General features: G+C 38.1%; 1 protein-coding gene and 1 long non-coding RNA gene across 3 annotated transcripts in view; one reads left to right on the top strand and one right to left on the bottom strand.

Annotated features, from left to right (window-relative positions):
• The window catches only part of UBA6 (ubiquitin like modifier activating enzyme 6), an 86,245-nt gene extending 83,975 nt beyond the window's left edge, over window positions 1-2,270 (bottom strand). Inside the window, exon 1 of one of the 2 annotated variants that reach the window (XM_058722398.1) lies at window positions 2,154-2,270. In XM_058722398.1, coding sequence (XP_058578381.1) covers window positions 2,154-2,224 — 71 coding nt within the window. In that variant the 5' untranslated portion in view covers window positions 2,225-2,270. The remainder of the gene's footprint in view (window positions 1-2,153) is intronic. The other variant, XM_058722399.1, reaches the window with a different exon arrangement.
• A 77-nt stretch (window positions 2,271-2,347) lies between these two features.
• The window catches only part of LOC131507514 (uncharacterized), a 19,486-nt gene continuing 3,641 nt past the window's right edge, over window positions 2,348-18,192 (top strand). The window contains exon 1 of the long non-coding RNA XR_009259534.1: window positions 2,348-2,503. This is a non-coding gene — a long non-coding RNA (uncharacterized LOC131507514). The remainder of the gene's footprint in view (window positions 2,504-18,192) is intronic.

Below are 18,192 nucleotides of genomic sequence, written 5' to 3'. Positions count from 1 at the left end.
GTACCTGGCATTTAATAATAATTTAAGAGCACTGTGTCACACATGGTTTTAAGTGCTTTAGATGTACTCAGTTAACCCTTACAACAACTTTATAAGATCGGCACTATTACCATCTCCGTTGAACAGAGGAAAAAAACTGAGGCTCACAGAAGTTTATTCAATATATGTGCTGCCAAAGCGAGCACTCACAGAAGTTTATTTAAATAACCCATCTGAGGTTCCAGAGCAGGTAAATGGCAGAGCCAGAACCTGAACCTACGCAGTCTAGCTCTTGACCACCATGCTATACTGCCTACTGCATCTCAAAGTACGCACAAAGAAAGCACCCAAAATGTATCTGTTGAATGAATTCTAAAAATTAAAAAAAAAAAGGGGTGCCTGCTTGGCTCAGTTGGTAGAGCATGCAACTCTTGATCTCAGGGTTGTGAGACCAGGCCCCACATTGGGTTCCTTTACTTAAGGAAATTAAAGCACATTTTTAAAAACAAGCATACTAGCATGATAAGATATACTTATGCATCATTTACCACAGCTCATCCAGACTTTTTCACAGCATGGCATACAAAGAAAAATGAAAACAGGATGAACCCTGGGAAATAGGAATGGCTCCCAAGCAAAGGAAACCAGCCTGGGGCATTTTGGCCTGAGCCACAGTGACAGCTAAGATCAATTATCATCTTGGCAAAAAGTAAATCCTTTCCAGGTTCTCGGAAACTCTATCAATTACAGGATTCTAAAAATCATGTGAAAACACAAAACTGAGGTTTTGGAATCCAAATTTCTAAGCCTGGTACTGATATACAGGCCAAAGGATTTGTAAATACAGTTAATCAAAATGTTATCATTTATCTTACCAAACACTGATTGGTATTATCAAAAGATACCAGCTTCTAGCTAAGTTATACATGGATAACTATTAGAAATATTCCTGATTGCAATTATGAACACAAACCAGGAGACAGCTGTGTTTAAGAGATCACCTACCTAATAAAAACACACACATACAAAATATGTTCTTTTGGCAGAGTGATAAAATATGAAAATAAACAAAATTTCTCATTTCACAGTTTTCTTATCCCTAGCTGCCTTCCCTGCATGGAGGACAATGGTCTAGTGGGTAGAGCTCTTAAGTAAACATGAACTCCTTTCTAACCAGCTTTGTCACTTAATGATATATGACTAGCACTGATTTTTCAGAAAATTCTGCTTTACTGGAATGTTTCAAAAATCATTTTTGTAATAAGATCTATATGGCAATCAAAAATCCTTTTAAATAAGGGGAGATTTTGTTTGTATTACATAATTTCCCTCAAGTATTAAATATGGCAATGCTGGCAACTGCAGGTAGTATGGTACCGAAAACATCCCTTCAATCTGAACCGGCAAAAAAGCTACAGGTTTATGGACAGGCTCCCATTAGCTCAAAATCATATATCCATCACTTCTCTCTTTGGAATATTGTATTCTGGTGGAGGGCAGTATATAACTAACGGTTTTATTAATTACGAGGTAACTGAAACAGGAACCATACGAACATTTCCCCCAATTTTGCTGGAATGTTAGAGACGTGAAACAAACAAACAAACACCAACTAGGGAATAAGTAACTCGTACGTTTTTCCCTGGATTTTTTAACTGTAGTGAACACAGGACTCCGGGTGTCCTGACTGGCACTGATTCATCATTACCAAGTTCCCTCTGGTAACAGTTTTCAAAGGAGGATCTCAGTGCGGGATCGCCCACAGAGGCGCTCTTAGCTTTCATTTCACCGAAAGGTGGGGGAAACGTTTGGCAGCAGGGCTGTGAAAGCTCACACCAAGCGACCCGGGCCAGAACTCTCGGCGGGCCCTCTCCACTCCACTCCACCCCCGCCCCACGTCCGGTGCATGGGAGAATGGCAGACCCCCGACTGGAACTGAGGGGCGAAAGGACCGAGAGTTGTCCTTTCTCCTCAGAGAAGCCGGGAGCCGCCGAGGTCTAAACCCAAGGCGCCACACCCACCCCGCGCGCTCCCCTCGCCTCCCAGGGCCGGTTCTGCCCGGCTCCGCGGCCTCGCGCGCGCTCCCTGGCCGCCCGAGCGGGAGCAGCAGAAAGCCGGCGCCCGGCTGCCGCCTGCCACCCCTCGATGCTTCGCGCTCACACTCATCTTCTTACCTGCCGGCCACCCAGGAAGAGCAGGACGCCTCTTCCTCCCGAGCTGCGACTACCGACTCGGATGCCTCCATCTCCTCCAAGAGTCGCCGCCGCCGCTGGCTACGGGTAGGCAGGGAAGGGGGCGGGACCGCGAGGTCAAGGGGCGGACGGTGACATCACCGGAGGGGGCGGGGCCGGAGAGCGTGCCGCCGAGCTGAGCCTTCCCGTCAACCCTAGGGACGTCCTGGTTTCCGGTTTGGGTGTGGCCGCCAGGAAGAGGATCGGCCTTGCGGCAGGTGGGTGTAGTGAAAGGCTCCGCTGCGACTGAGGATTCTGCAGTTCTAAATGAGCTGAAACACTGAAGGTATGAGGTAACCTTGGCTCTGTAGCAAGGCACAGGGGTTCCAGTAGCTAGCGAAGTGATAGCTTTAAAAGATTGAAAGTTTGTAGTAAGTAGTTCCAGATTTTCAGGATTTCTGGAATTCCATTTAAAGACGTTATACTTTTAACAAATAATTTTGAGCTTCTGCTACAAGCCAGGCACGTTAACTGATTTAATGGAGCCGTGATTTTAAGAGCAATGAATGACATTGTCATCCAGTTTGCCTCCACTTTATGAGTGAGGGAAAGGAAATTACAGACGGCATGAGTGACTTGGTCAAGGTCACAGACTGTCAAGATAAAGTACTAGAACACATGTCTAAGTACTTCTAATCCTTTTTCATTTGGTTCCCCTTTCACCTTTCTTAGAAAACAAGAATTAGTAGGACTCAGCATTAGGTAGGATTTGTCTTTCATTGTAAATAAACGGAATATTTGAAGAAGTAGCTAGAGGATTTTAAAAGTTAACATATACTTTGGCTTTATATCATTTTCTGTGATGTATGATACTTTTACTTAATTAGAATTTCTTCCTCTCTAGTGTGGACGGAAGATCCAGGCAAAACTGCATTATCCTTTGTGCCTCTTTAGTCTCATTTCAAAATTTAACATTTCCAAATACCTGGAACTTCATACTACTGACCTATGGCATCATTCAAGTTTCTTAATCCAGTTGTGTACCTTTTCTACACAATCATTAAAAGGAACTTGGTCTACCTCTCATTCTTTCAAGGTTCTACTCTAGTAACTAAGTTTAGTACTATGTTTATGGTAAATTGTTATACAGAAAAAGAAAATGAATAGCCTGAATTTCATGTGCAATCCACATTTCTTTACATTTTAATATCCCTTAAGTTGGAATGTTGGAAGTCAAATAGCTATGTCCTGGTTAAGGAGATTATAGGGAATGCATTACACTGCTTTCTGGCTCTCCTGAAAACAATGGGCTAGTATCTAGTTAATGTGTATTTAGGGGTTGGGTCCTGCCTGTGCTCAAGAATTCCTTAGACAATGTTAGCTATGGAATATCTTGTCGTGTTCTCCATCTGTTTTCAGCATCTGCTCTTTTGTAGTCTTGGGAATGCCTTGTATTTTTTGTTTTTGTTTTTGTTTTGCATGCTTTCTATATGTTCTAACTGGCAGGTAGCCACTGACATATTGCACAATGTTTTCTTTATAATGTATGCCTAATAAATACAGGAGCTTGAGAGCAGCTTGGGGAGTCTTTCCTTAGCCTCCCTCTCACCTCTCTTGAATTGCTTGGCGTCTTGAGTAAACGTTTCTGCCACCCTTGACATTGCTGGACAAAGCCAGAAGCTGAACCCACAGTGGAATGTAATTTTTCCTTTTTCATCAATACAGAAAATAATGGTAAATTTGAGATCATCTTAGATATGGCGAAATACAGTGTGAATTGTTTCAAATATATAGCAAATACCCCTGTTTAACAGAATTTAATATATTGTTACATTTGCAAAATAGGAGAAAACTGGAAAATCACTAGACTTTTGACATTGAAACTTTTTTGCCAAAAGAAAGTGGAACAATATATTTAGGATGCTCAAGGGTAAAATATGGACTAAAGATTTTATATCCAGCAAAAGCAACTGTCACGTACAAAGTGTATAAACTAATATCAACACTTGATATTGTATCAATATTTGATGAGACTATCGTTGTCATGAACGCTTCCCGAAGAATTACTAGAGAATGAGCATCAGACAACCAAAATGAGTAGGGAAACATCAACCTAAGGATTGGCTCATGTTCTTTACAGGAAATCATAATCTGTTATATGCCTTAGCTTTTGTGTTCCTTCTAGTTTATTCTTTTTTTCTTTTATAATGTTGATATAATATTACTGACTATATTCATTATGATGTACTGTTCATCTCTGTGACATATTTATTTTATAACTGGAAGTTTGCACCTCTTAATTCCCTTCACCCATTCTATGCATCCCACTTACCCCACTTCCTGTTTTTTCTTTATTATTAATTCTCCTGAGGTCTGGCACCCCATTTGTGAGTTTTTCTCCATTTTTGTTGAGGTAATTGACAAAATTGTAAGATACTTAAAGTGTACAATGTGATGATTTGATATTAATAAAAATTGTGAATGGATGCCTGCCATGGAGTTGAGTTTTTCTAATTCTGAATCATATTGTTCTTTCCTACTTTGTATCTTTTTTGTTTAGTTAGCTCAAAAATAGTAACTTACAGGGGCACCTGCAGGTCATGATCTCAAGATCACAATCCCAGGGTTGTGAGATGGAGCACCATAGGGGCTCTGTGCTGGGCATGGAACCTGCTTGGGGTATTCTCCCTCTCCCTCACCTCCCCCTCAAAAAAATTAAAAATAGTAACTTACAAGTTCTGATCTATTTTTGTGGTACATCTTTCAGATATGTTTTCATTATATATAATGATGATGTTATGCTCCTTATTCTCTTTTTAAATAATAGTTTTATATAGTATTTGAACTTGATACTTTTTTGTTGTTGATTTTTTTTTTAATTTTTTTTTTTAACGTTTATTTATTTTTGAGACAGAGAGAGACAGAGCATGAACGGGGGAGGGTCAGAGAGAGGGAGACACAGAATCTGAAACAGGCTCCAGGCTCTGAGCTGTCAGCACAGAGCCCGACGCGGGGCTCGAACTCACAGACCGCGAGATCATGACCTGAGCCGAAGTCGGCCGCTCAACCGACTGAGCCACCCAGGCGCCCCTGTTGTTGATTTTTATGTGAAATTATTATCCTGAACTTTTAGTATGAGGCAGGCTTCCTCATCCAAGAAGCCTAAATCCATCAGTAAAAAAAAAAAACAACCCTGTATTTCAAGAAAGTCAGTTTTCTGGTTCATTGCAAGGAAGGAGTACATTCCAGAACTATGGGATGACTCACCAAACAAAGGAGAATATATATTTATTATAGGAATTTGGGGAAGTGTGGAGTTTAGGAGAAATTAAAGAAGTGTTTTGTAGGCTCAAAAGAAAGTGAGGCTGTTTGTAAAGGTGTCTAAATTAGGTCTGGACTCCATCATAGATTCCAGGTGCTATTTTCTTGAAAATTGCAGCTAACATAGATGTGTCATGTATCCACATAACTGTTTTCTGAAGTTCTGTCCTAGGGTTGAAAGTAGAGCATGCTTCTCTGTTAAGTGATTTAGATCATCACCAAGAGTAGGATATTTTAATCTTAATGAATTGATTTCAAAGAACAAGGTTTTTGACACTCTGATTTTAGAGAAAAGGATTCTTTGTGAGTAAAAAATGTGGCAGTTAACTAAAGTTGGAAATTTTTGTGACACTTTGCAACATGTTTTTGAGAAAAATATTATCTTCTGTTAATTTTACAGCTTACTTTATCTGTGTCTATTATCTATATCTGATGAATGGCAAGGCAGATTTTTACTTTCTTAGTCCAAGTTTATCTTTTCTTTCTCACAGCTTTCAGTAAAACTTTTCTAACTTCAAAGAGCTCTCTTTTCTGTGAAATGTTAAAAAAAAATATGGTGGTTTCAGTTCTGTGATTTCCTGGCTCACTTCCCTTCTCAACTTTGATCTGTCAAAGTCCCACTGTCTCTTTCCTTTATTTCTGTTGTTCATGTGGCACATATATATTCATATATGTATGTATGAATGCATAGTTATGTTCCAAAGGCGTAGCACAATAATTTTATTTTAAATATTTATTTTGGTGTAATATTAGAAATTTAAAATTAGAAAAGTTGCAAAGGTAAGACAGAGAATTTTTATGTACACTTTACTCAGCTTCCCCTAAAGATAACATCCTCCATAACCGTGATACATTTGTCAAAGAAATTAGTATTGGTACAATACTATTATATAACTATATACTTTATTTTGATTTCACCAGTTTTTCACAAATGTCACTTTTTTTCAGTTCTGGATCCAATCCATGATACAACAATGCGTTTAAAAGCTCCCCATCTTGATCATTATATAGGTGTACATTGTAATGAATATCTTCCTGAAAACTTAATGCCAATTGGCTTTCTGTAAATCAAATAGTTCACATCATAAATGGTAAAGATAACATCTATGTTGTGTTTTATAATTACAGAGCTTATTTACATGCACTTTTTCACCTTATGGTCCTAAGTTATTGAATATTAGCAAAGGAAAGATACTTAATAGTCATATACATGCACAGCCTTATAGTTTTTCCAAGGATGACTCAAAATGGTTAAATGTCTTGAATCAATTCACATCATTGGAGGTGAAGGGTCAAGACTAGAACCTAATTTTATTTCTCATTTAGTATTTCCCTAATATATTATGCCAAGATTCCCAAAATTGGAACAGTTGTTTCATGATTATCAGAAAGAATAGGAAGTACTCAGTCCCCGGGTCAGGTCTCCATGAACATAGTTGGAAAGCAGCCAACCTCCTGAATTCTGAGGCAAGCTTCTTTGCCCAAAGGTGTTGCAGTAACATTTGAACTGGCTCGAAGGTAACTATATAGAAGAACCCAGAGGAATTCCTTTGTGAAGGAAATAAGCCTTTTCAAAATGTGAATAATTATTCTCTTAAATGCTCTATGAGTTAGGATATGTGCATATCAGATTTTCCTGAAATATTTTAAAAATATTGCCTACAGAGCAGTAGACAAATCATAGATTAACAGCTGAAATATAATTTTGCAAGACTCTTTTCTTGTTTGATTTAACTACTTATGCAATAGTGACTGGAAATAAAATGTAATAAGTGATGCTCCTAAGTTTAACCTTCTGCTATTATTGATAGAAAACAGATGACAAACCTAAAAATCCCTAAGTGGGGCTCCACATCCGTGTGGCTTTCTAGACAATATACTGTAAACACATCAGGTTCCTCCCAAATTGGAGGATAAAGGCACCTCCATAAAAAGCCCTTTTGTGAAAGAAGACATTCACAGCCCTATTCCAGAGATCCAAATTCAACCACAGTGACTGTTCACCATTAGACACAGTTGCTTCCTGAACTATGGTGTCACATTTATACCTTTTCTTCTTGACTGAAACAATGTCAGATCCTCCTCCTTCTCATCTTTGACTTGTTTTCTCATCTTTGATTTGATAGCTAGAAACTTTAGCCCTGCAGCTATCAAACTTCACACACATCAGAATTACCTGACTTGCCAGTTAAGGCACAGATTGTTGGACCCCACAATTTCTGCTTCGGTATGCCTGGGCAGGGCCTGAGAATTTACATTTCTAACAAGTTCCCTGATGATATGTGTGCTGCCAGACCTATGACCATATTTTGCACTGCTCTACCCTGCTTCCTCTAACTCCTGCTTTCCACATGTGTGTGTAGGTAAACACACACACACACACACACACACACACACACCCTTACATGGTAGGGAAGATAGACAAACCAAGAATCCCTAGTTCTGAGTCCATATATAAGGTAGAAGAGAAGGAACACAAAATGAAACTGAGAAAGAACAGTGAGTAAGATAGGAAGAAAACCAGGGAGGCATGGTTTCAGAGGACTAAGAAGAGTGTCTCAGCTAGGAAGTTAATAGGTGTAGGATTTCATCACTGTCCACTTCCACTCAAGATGCTGGGCTTTCTCCTCAAGTTCTTAAAAAATTACCCCTTTTCCCTTTCAGGGGAATTAAAAATGTACTAGACTGATGAAAAGTGGAATTTCCACACAGAACGGTTATTCAGATGGGGGCTCAGCACTGCTTTAGTACAGTGACTGTTTTCTTTTTTTATTATGATGATTATTATTTTTTAATTTACATCCAAGTTAGTTAGCATACAGTGCAGTAATGATTTCAGGAGTAGAATCCAATGATTCATCCTCTACATATAACACCCAGTGTTCATCCCAACAAGTATCCTCCTTAATGCTCCTTGCCTTTTTAGCACATCCCCCCTACCCACAACCCCAGCCAGTGCCATCACTTTTCTCTATACTTGAGAGTCTTTTATGTTTTGACCCCTCTCTTCTTTTATATATTTTTTTCTTCCCTTCCCTTATGTTCATCAGTTTTGTATCTTAAATTCCACATATAAGTGAAATCATATGATATTTGTCTTTCTCTGACTGACTTATTTTGTTTAGCATAAATACCCTTTAGTTTCATCCACGTTGTTGCAGATGTCAAGATTTCATTCTTTTTGATTGCCGAGTAATACTCCATTGTGTGTGTGTCTGTGTGTGTGTGTGTGTGTGTGTGTGTGTATACACACACACCACATCTTCTTTATCCATTCATCTGAAAATGAATATTTGGGCTCTTTCCATATCTTGGCTATTGTCAATAGTACTGCTATAAACATTGGGGTGCATGTGCCCCTTCAAAACAGCACACCTGCATCCTTTGGTTAAATACCTAGTAGTGCAATTTCTGGGTCATAGGGTAGTTCTGTTTTTAATTTTTTTCAGGAACCTCAGTACTGTTTTCCAGAGTGGCTGTGCCAGTCAGCATTACCATCTGCAGTGCAAAAGGGATCCTCTTTCTCTGCATCCTTGCCAGCATCTGTCATTGCCTGAGTTGTTAATTTTAGCCATTCTGACTGGTGTGAGGTGGTATTTTATTGTGGTTTTGATTTGTATTTCCCTGATGGTGAGGATGTCGAGCATTTCTTCATGTGTCTGTTAGCCATCTGGATGTCTTCTTTGGAAAAGTGTCTATTCATGTCTTTCGCCCATTTCTTCACTGGATTATTTGTTTTTTGGTTGTTGAGTTTGATAAGTTCTTTATAGATTTTGGATACTAACCCTTTATCTGATAGGTCGTTTGCAAATATCTTTCTCCATTCTGTGAGTTGCCTTTTAGTTTTGCTGATTGTTTCCTTTGCTGTGCAGAAGATTTTTATCTTGTTGAGGTCACAATAGTTCATTATTGCTTTTGTTTCTCTTGCCTCTGAAGACATGTTGAGTAAGAGGTTGCTGTGGCTGAGGTCAAAGAGGTTTTTGCCTGCTTTCTCCTCAAGGATTTTGATGGCTTCCTGCCTTATGTTAAGGTCTTTCATCCATTTTGAGTTTATTTTTGTATGGTGTAAGAAAATGGTCCAGGTTCATTCTTCTGCATGTTGCTATCCAGTTTTCCCAACACGATTTGCTGAAGAGACTGTCTTTATTCCACTGGATATTCTTTCCTGCTTTGTCGAAGATTAGTTGGCCATACGTATGTGGGTCCATTTCTGGGTTCTCTATTCTGTTCCATTGATCTGAGTGTCTGTTTTTGTGCCAGTATCCTACTGTCTTGATGATTACAGCTTTGTAATACATCTTCAAGTCCAGGATTGTGATGCCTCCAGCTTTGGTTTTCTTTTTCAGGATTGCTTTGGCTATTTGAGGTCTTTTCTGGTTCCATACAAATTTTAGGATTATTTGTTCTAGCTCTGTGAAGAATGCTGGCGTTATTTTGATAGGGAGTGCATTAAATATGTAGACTGCTTTGGTAGTATTGATATTTTAGCACTATTTGTTCTTCCAATCCATGAGCATAGAATATTTTTCCATTTTTTGTGTCTAACTTCTTTCATAAGCTTTCTGTAGTTTTCAGTGTATAGATTTTTCACCTCTTTGGTTAGGTTTAGTCCTAAGTATTTTTGGTTTTTGGTGCAATTATAATGGGATGGATTCCTTGATTTCTCTTTCTGCTGCTTCATTATTGGTGTATAGGAATGCAACTGATTTCTGTGCATTGATTTTAGATCCTGTGACTAGGATAAATTCATGGATCTGTTCTAGCAGTTTTTTGGTGGAATCTTTTGGGTTTTCCATATAGAGTATCTTGTCATCCATGAAGAGTGAGTTTGACTTCCTCCTTGCCAATTTGGATGCCTTCTATTCCTTTGTGCTGTCTGATTGCTGAGGCTGGGAATTCCAATACTATGTTGAGTAACAGTGGCAAGAGTGGACATCACAGTTGTGTTCCTGACTTTAGGGGGGAATCTCACAGTTTTTTCCCATTGAGGATGATATTAGCAGTGGGTCTTTCATTTATGGCTTTTATGATCTTGAGGTATGATCCTTCTATCTCTACTTTCCTGAGGTTTTTTTTATCAAGAAAGGATGCTGTATTTTGTCAAATGTTTTCTCTGCATCTATTGAGAGGATCATGTAGTTCTTGTCCTTTCTTTTATTATCACATTGATTGATTTGTGGATATTGAACCAGCCCTGCATCTAAGGTATAAATCCCAGTTGATCATGGTGAATAACTTTAAAAAAAATTTTTTTAACATTTTTATTTATTTTTGAGAGACAGAGAGAGACAGAGCATGAGTGGGGGAGGGGCAGAGAGAGAGGGAGACACAGAACCCGAAACAGGCTCCAGGCTCTGCACGGTCAGCACAGAGCCTGACGTGGAGCTCAAAGCCACCAACCACAAGATTATGACCTGAGCTGAAATCAGACACTTACCTGACTGAGCCGCCCAGGCTCCCCATAGTGAATAATTCTTTTAATGTATTGTTGCCTCCAGTTGGCTAGTATCTTGTTGAGAATTTTTGAATCCATGTTCATAGGGAAATTAGTCTGTAGTTTTCCTTTTTAGTGTGGTCCTTGTCTGGTATTGGAATCAAGATAATGCTGGCTTCATAGAATAAGTTTGGAAGTTTTCCTTCCATTTCTATTTTTTGGAACATCTTTAAAAGAATAGGTGTTAACTCTTCTTTAAATGTTTGGTAGAATTCCCCTGAAAAGCTATCCAGCCCTGGACTCTTGTTTGTTGGGAGATTTTTGATTACTAATTCAATTTCTTTACTAATTATGGGTCTGTTCAAATTTTCTATTTCTTCCTGTTTCAATTTGGTAGTTTATGTTTCTGGGAATTTGTCCATTTCTTCCAGATTGCACGATTTGTTGGCATATAATTGCTCATAATATTCTCTTATTATTGTTTGTATTTCTGCAGTGTTGATTGTGATCTCTCCCTTTCATTCTTGATTTTATTTATTTGGGTTCTTTCTTTTTTCTTTCTGATCAAACTGGCGAGGGGCTTATCAATTTTGTTAATTCTTTCAAAGAACCAGCTCCTGGTTTCGTTGATGTGTTCTAGTGTTTTTTTGATTTCACTAGCATTGATTTCTGCTCTAATCTTTATAATTTCCCATCTTCTGCTGGTTTTATCTTCCCTTCCTCATCTCTTCTAAAATCTTTATTTTAAAATCTAGATTGTCTTATAGAAGCATGGCTACCCCAGCTTTCTTTTGGCTACCATTAGCATGATAGATGGTTCTCCATCCCCTTACTTTCAATCTGAGGATGTCTTTGGGTCTCAAATGGGTCTCTTGTAAATAGCATATAGATTGATCTTGGGTTTTTTTGTTTTGTTTTGTTTTGTTTTTAATCCAATCTGATACCCTATGTCTTTTGATTGAGCATTTAGTCCATTGACATTTAGAGTGAGTACTGGATGATATATTGTGTTGCCTGTAGAGTTGGAGTTCCTTGCAGTCTTCTCTGGCCCTTCCTAGTCTTTGTTGCTTTTGGTATTTTTTGCTTTTTTTTTTTTTTTCATCTTTTCTCCCCTCAGAAAGTCCCCCTTAAAATTTCTTGCAGGGATTTTTCAGTGGTCATGAACTCCTTTAGTTTTTGTTTGTCTGGGAAGCTCTTTATCTCTCCTATTTTGAATGACAGCGTTACTGGATAAAGAATTTTTGGCTGCATGTTTTTCTGATTCAGCATGTTGAATATATCCTGCCACTCCTTTCTGGCCTGCCAAGTTTCTGTGAATAGGTCTCCTGCAAACCTGATCTGTGTTCCTTATAGGTTAAGGAATTTGCTGCTCTCATAATTCTTTCCTTATCCGTGTATTTTGTGAATTTGACTATGATATGCCTTGTTGATGGTCAGTTTTTGTTGAATCTAATGGGAGTTCTCTTTGCTTCTTGGATTTTGATGTATGTGTCTTTCCCCAGGTTAGGAAAGTTTTACACTATGATTTGCTTACATAAACCTTCTACCCCTTTTCTCTCTCTTCATGTTCTGGGACCCCTATGATTTAGATATTATTCCTTTTTAGTGAGTCACTAAGTTCTATAATTCTTATATCATGGTATTTTGCCTTAGATTCCCTCTTTTTTTCTGATTCATTTTTCTCGTAAGTTTGTCCTCTATATCACTGATTCACTACTCTGTTTCATCCATTCTTGCTGCACTGGTATCCATTCAAGGTTGCCTCTCAGTTATAGCACTTTTAATTTCTTCCTGACTAGATTTTACTTCTTTTATCTCTGCAGAAAGGGAATCTATGCTTTTTTCAACCTAGTCCAGACATCTTGCTTATATCTGTTCCTGTTCTTTCTCTTGGGGTGAATTCCTTCATTCAGGGATTATGGTAAATCACAACACAAAACTGGCATCAGGTTTCACTGCACCCTAGCATCTTTGTTCCAATACCAGCAAACAAGAATATGTTCTCGGACCTTTGCCTGTGATGTGGCTGTACTGCCTCTACCAAATGCTTCTCTAGCAGGGGAACTGCTTCTTCCTATGTGGCCTGTGGACCCCTCGATGTTGCTGCCTGTTCCTGGGGATTCACCCTTCCCACTGTAGCACACCAGGTATTAAGCTGTGGACTCAATACTGATTGCTCTCTCCTCTTTATAGCGTCCAAATGGTATTGAAACCCTCTCCTTCCTCCATTTTCCCTTTCTTCACTTGTAGGTGTTTCCAGTCTTTCCCTTTCTCTTCAGCTACTTTCAGGGGGAATGTTTTTCCTGTACTCTCCCCCCTTTCTGTGACCTCTCTCCATAAAAACAGCTCCCTACCCTCTGTGGCTTCTCTCTCCCCCAGTTCACCTCTCTGTGCCATGTACCTGTCGAGTTCACTTGTGGTTCAAGTTGTACAGACTGTTGTGTTAATCCTCAGATCAGTTTTCTAGGTGTGCAAAATGGTTGGTGCCAATCTAGTTGCATTTCAGGAATGAGCGAAGCAGAGAACTTCCATGCCGCTCTGCCATCTTGGCCCCTCCAGTGACAGTTTTCATTAATGATCAAGGGATGATGTGCAGCTATCAGAAAATGAAAGGACATCACTTGATAATGATAAGAAAAATGGGGGTGCCTGGGAGGCTCAATCGGTTGAGTGTTTGACTTTGGCTGCAGTCATGATCGCATGGTTTGTGCATTTGAGCCTTGTGTTGGGCTCTGTGCTGACAGCTCGAAGCCTAGAGTCTGCTTCAGATTCTCTGTCTCCTTCTCTCTTTGCCCCTCTCCAATTCTGTCTCTCTCTCTCTTTCTCAAAAATAAATAAATATTAGAAAAATGATAAAAACATCCAGGGCCTGAGGAGGGAACAGAATAAGTAAGGAATTTGGAGCTAAGTTTTATTAGCTTTTTGGGAAATATGCTTCAGATTGCCACATACTTAGCTATTAATTTATTTGACAATTATTTTCTGGATCTGAAGTATTTTCTGAATTTGAAAAATTTCTGAAAATTTCTTACCCAATGAAATGAATTATAAAAACAGACAAATAAAAAACAGGGACCAAGAGTTACCAAGAAAGTAAATAATTGGGCGGAAGCCACCCTGTACTTCTATTGAAGATTCCAACTAGTAGAGTTTAAAATGTTTGGATTTAGATTGTGAAAAACAATAAAATCTGTTCTTTCTCCTTAGGGCTACAGTTACTAGGCAATTACTATGCTCCAATAGCTGTATTTAGTCTTTAATGCTTTGTATTAAATTATGTGATTTAAATTTTATTGTATACATAATTTCAGTTTTATTTTACTAGTGGAATTTACTGCTGTTTTCTGACCTCCACATTTCCCTTCTGCTCTCAGGAGAGAGACAGGAGATAGAGAGGCAGAGAGAGAATGAACTTCATTCTTTATTTTTGTTATCAGGTAGCTAAACATTCAGAGAAATGAGCCCTGCTTCCCTAAAATGAAACATACCCTTAAGGTGTTTAAGGTAATCCCCCTCTCCTTTGCTCATGGTTGGGTTAGAACTGGTCATGTGTTACAGTTCTAGCCAATTTAAACAAATTTTTTTTTAATGTTTATTCATTTTTGAAAGACAGAGAGAGATAGAGCACAAGCAGGGGTGGAGCGGAGAGAGAGGGGGACACAGAATCTGAAGCAGGCTCCAGGTTCTGAGCTGTCAGCACAGAGCCCGACACGGGGCTCGAACTCATGAACCACGAGATCATGACATGAGCCGGAGTCAGACATTCAACTGACTAAGCCACCCAGGTGCACTACAGTTCTAGCCAATTTAACAAGAAGTTGCTGAAAGTTCTGGGAAGGAAAGATGCTTGATGAGAAACCATGCTTTCTTTCTGACTTGGAGGCTTAGAATGGTGACAACTAACTTCTAATCATGAAAGTAAAGCCTAGTGGAAGCAGAGAAAATAACTCAAAGCTCTGAATTCACCAATTCTACATGCTTACCTATGAACTATGAACATCCTGTAATATGAGATGAAAACATGTCACTTCTGGTCTGACGTTTCTTATTACAGCAGAAAGCATTCTGACTGAAATAGTGATATATAAAATTCATACAAACACACATATAACATTTATGATTTTTCTTCTCATTGCAAAGTCTATGTTCATTTGGGAAGTTTGGAATTATATGAATTCACAAGAAAGATGATTTTAAAAAAATCACTCAGGGATAAATATATCAATACATATATTCTTCTATTGTTTCTACACATGCATTCTACACATTCTACACGTGCATCAGTAGAGAGCCTAATGTGGGGCTCAAACTCACAAACCATGAGATCATGACCTGAGCTGGAGTCAGATGCTTTAACCAACTGAGCCACCCAGGCGCCCCTAAATAAATTAATTTTAATTAGAGATTAAAGTCAACCTTACTCTTTTATTTAGTTTCCTATGGACACAATTTATACTAAGTAGAAAAGCTCAAGAAATTGGTTCAACATTTGAAAGTAGGCTAAAGGTAAAATAGATGAAATTCTAAATGTATTTTAACTGAGATAATATAATTGTGGTACCCACTCCTCTTCCAGTATTTTTTTTTCTTTCTTAGCTGTTATAGTTCCGTTTCTTAGGCTGAAATTGAATTAGTGCAGTCTTTTTTTTTTCAATTCATTGTTACTCATTTATGTCATTTCTTTAGTAAATTGAATTGCAAGAGGAAACCCAAATTGTAGCCAGGAGGAGACAACCAACATAGAATCTTAATTATCTGATATAGTGGATTCATTCTACAGAATATATCCTCTTTTCTTTTTTCTTTTTTTACAAGGACTCCTCATCTCTTATGATGATTGGAGATAGAGTAAATAACTAAAATATCAAATGTTGAATATTCTCTGTTGAATGGTATGTCTTTAATTTAAAGCCCCATTTACCTTTTATAGCTATACATTTTGTTTTAATGTTTGTTTATTTTTGAGCGAAAGACAGAGTGCAAGCGTGGGAGGTGAGATAGAGAGGGAGACATGAAATCAGAAGCAGTCTCCAGGCTCTGAGCTGTCAGCACAGAGCCTGACACAGGGCTCGAACCCATGGACTGTGAGATCATGACCTGAGCCAAAGTTGGACACTTACCTGACTGAGCCACCCAAGTGCCCTGGGCTATAAATTTTAATTTAAATCCATATTCATATTATAATTTATGGGCCACAATATTTGTATAATTTACTTCCTTCTGCAAAGTTTTTCATTACATATTGAGCCTTGAGAGATTTCTAAGTCTCAAATGGTAAGTAACCAAATTGAAACAATCCAGTTCAGTATTAACATTACTATGCATGCATATAAACAAATGAATATGTTCTGAGACACTTTTATCATAATAAATTTCCTTATACAAAATCAATGAGGAATTCTTAATCTTTTTTGTCACATGAGCTCCTTTGGCTGTCTGGTTTGGCCTAGATAGCCCTTTCAGGATAATGTTTTTAAATTCATAAAATAATATAAACAGAAATAAAAGCAGTTGTATTGAAATACAGTTCTGTGCATGGACCATAGGTTAAAGACCCCTGCACCAAATTTTGAATAGCCCTTTACCTAATGTATCAGAAAATGCCTGAGAACATATCTAAATAGAACAGTTTCTTAAACATCTAAGAGCAAAGCTAACATGTGTGTTCATTAAACACATGTCTAATAAAGCCCTTAAATTATATTGTGTATACATGTGTTGTTTTTGCCTTTAAATCTGGAAGTAAGAATTGTTATCAATTTAGGAATAAGTATATTATAAAAGATTAAAGGAGAAGATTGGTTTTATTGTAACTTACAGATATTATTGTGTCATCTAGTAGAACCATAAAATCTTGGTGTCAATATACATGCCTTAAAAGTTAACCTTGAGTATTTTAGCATGTTACAAATTTTGAGCCTTGCCCGATTCAACTGTAGAATTGGTACATGGATTGATTAATTAAAGGTATGGGCTTAGTAAAAAAGAAGATATGAATGAAAGAGTAGAAGGAAGGAGGTCAATGGTAACAAACAGGATAAGTTGAAGTGGAATTAGAAAATAATGTGTGATTGGAGACACACACACACACACACACACACACAACTGTACTGAAAAGTATGTGTGAGCAGAAGAGCAAAATAAGTAAAGACCGTCATTAGTCTAATTAGTAATTTACTTTCCACAATTTCATGTGCACTGGAAATTTTGAAATTACATTTCATCTTTGAGTGGCACTAAATATCTCATATGAATGTAATGGTATTTTACCTATTTTTTTAAAAGTTTATTTATTTTGAGAGAGCGCGCACGCGCTCACATGACTGGGGAGATTAAGAGAGAGGGAAAGAATCCCAAATAGGCTCTGCACTGTTAGTGGGGAGCCTGATGCGGGGCTTCATCCTACAAACCAGGAAATAATGACCTGAGCCGAGATCAAGAGTTGAGTGCTTAACCAACTGAGCCACCCAGGTGCCCCTATTTTACCTATTTTTAAAAAAGAAATTAAATCGTACCTGAATTACTTTAAAGTTCCTTATAAGCTTTTCTCATAATGTATATTAGAGTCTCATAATTTTTATCCTTTTCCTTCTTTAATGGAACATAGAAATAGGCCTGAATAAAAAGAGGTATTGTGCCCACATATTTTGAAAATGATACCACTTAATGTGAATATCAGTAGGTGTTAGTTACACATTTACAGAGTTTTTCTTTATCTGTTTTCTTTTTTAATTTTTTTTTTTTCAACGTTTATTTATTTATTTCTGGGACAGAGAGAGACAGAGCATGAACGGGGGAGGGGCAGAGAGAGAGGGAGACACAGAATCGGAAACAGGCTCCAGGCTCTGAGCCATCAGCCCAGAGCCTGACGCGGGGCTCGAACCCACAGACGGCGAGATCGTGACCTGGCTGAAGTCGGACGCTTAACCGACTGCGCCACCCAGGCGCCCCTCTTTATCTGTTTTCAATATTTGTTGGCTCCGTTGACTTGTATATATTGAAACTGTAATTTTCAGTGTTCCTCTGATGTATCAAATATCTTTTCACTTATGCATTTGATTATTTATTTTTCTTAGTGACTTGTGGTTTATAGATTCAGTAAAATCGGAAGATAGAAAAAAATCTCCTATTAAAACAGAGGGCATATTATGTATAAGACATGATCAGTATAGGTCTCTTCTTGATTGTATTTAAAAACAGTGTTATATTAGTACAATTACCACAAACTCCACTGATTATGCAGCCTAGAGGAATGTTCTAACCCCTGTCCAAATATGAATCCTTCTA

This window comes from Neofelis nebulosa, chromosome 3 (assembly GCF_028018385.1).
Source record: "Neofelis nebulosa isolate mNeoNeb1 chromosome 3, mNeoNeb1.pri, whole genome shotgun sequence".
NCBI classification, from domain to species: domain Eukaryota; kingdom Metazoa; phylum Chordata; class Mammalia; order Carnivora; family Felidae; genus Neofelis; species Neofelis nebulosa.
Note: the sequence above shows the minus strand (reverse complement) of the source record. Positions and strands in the feature narration are given on the sequence as shown.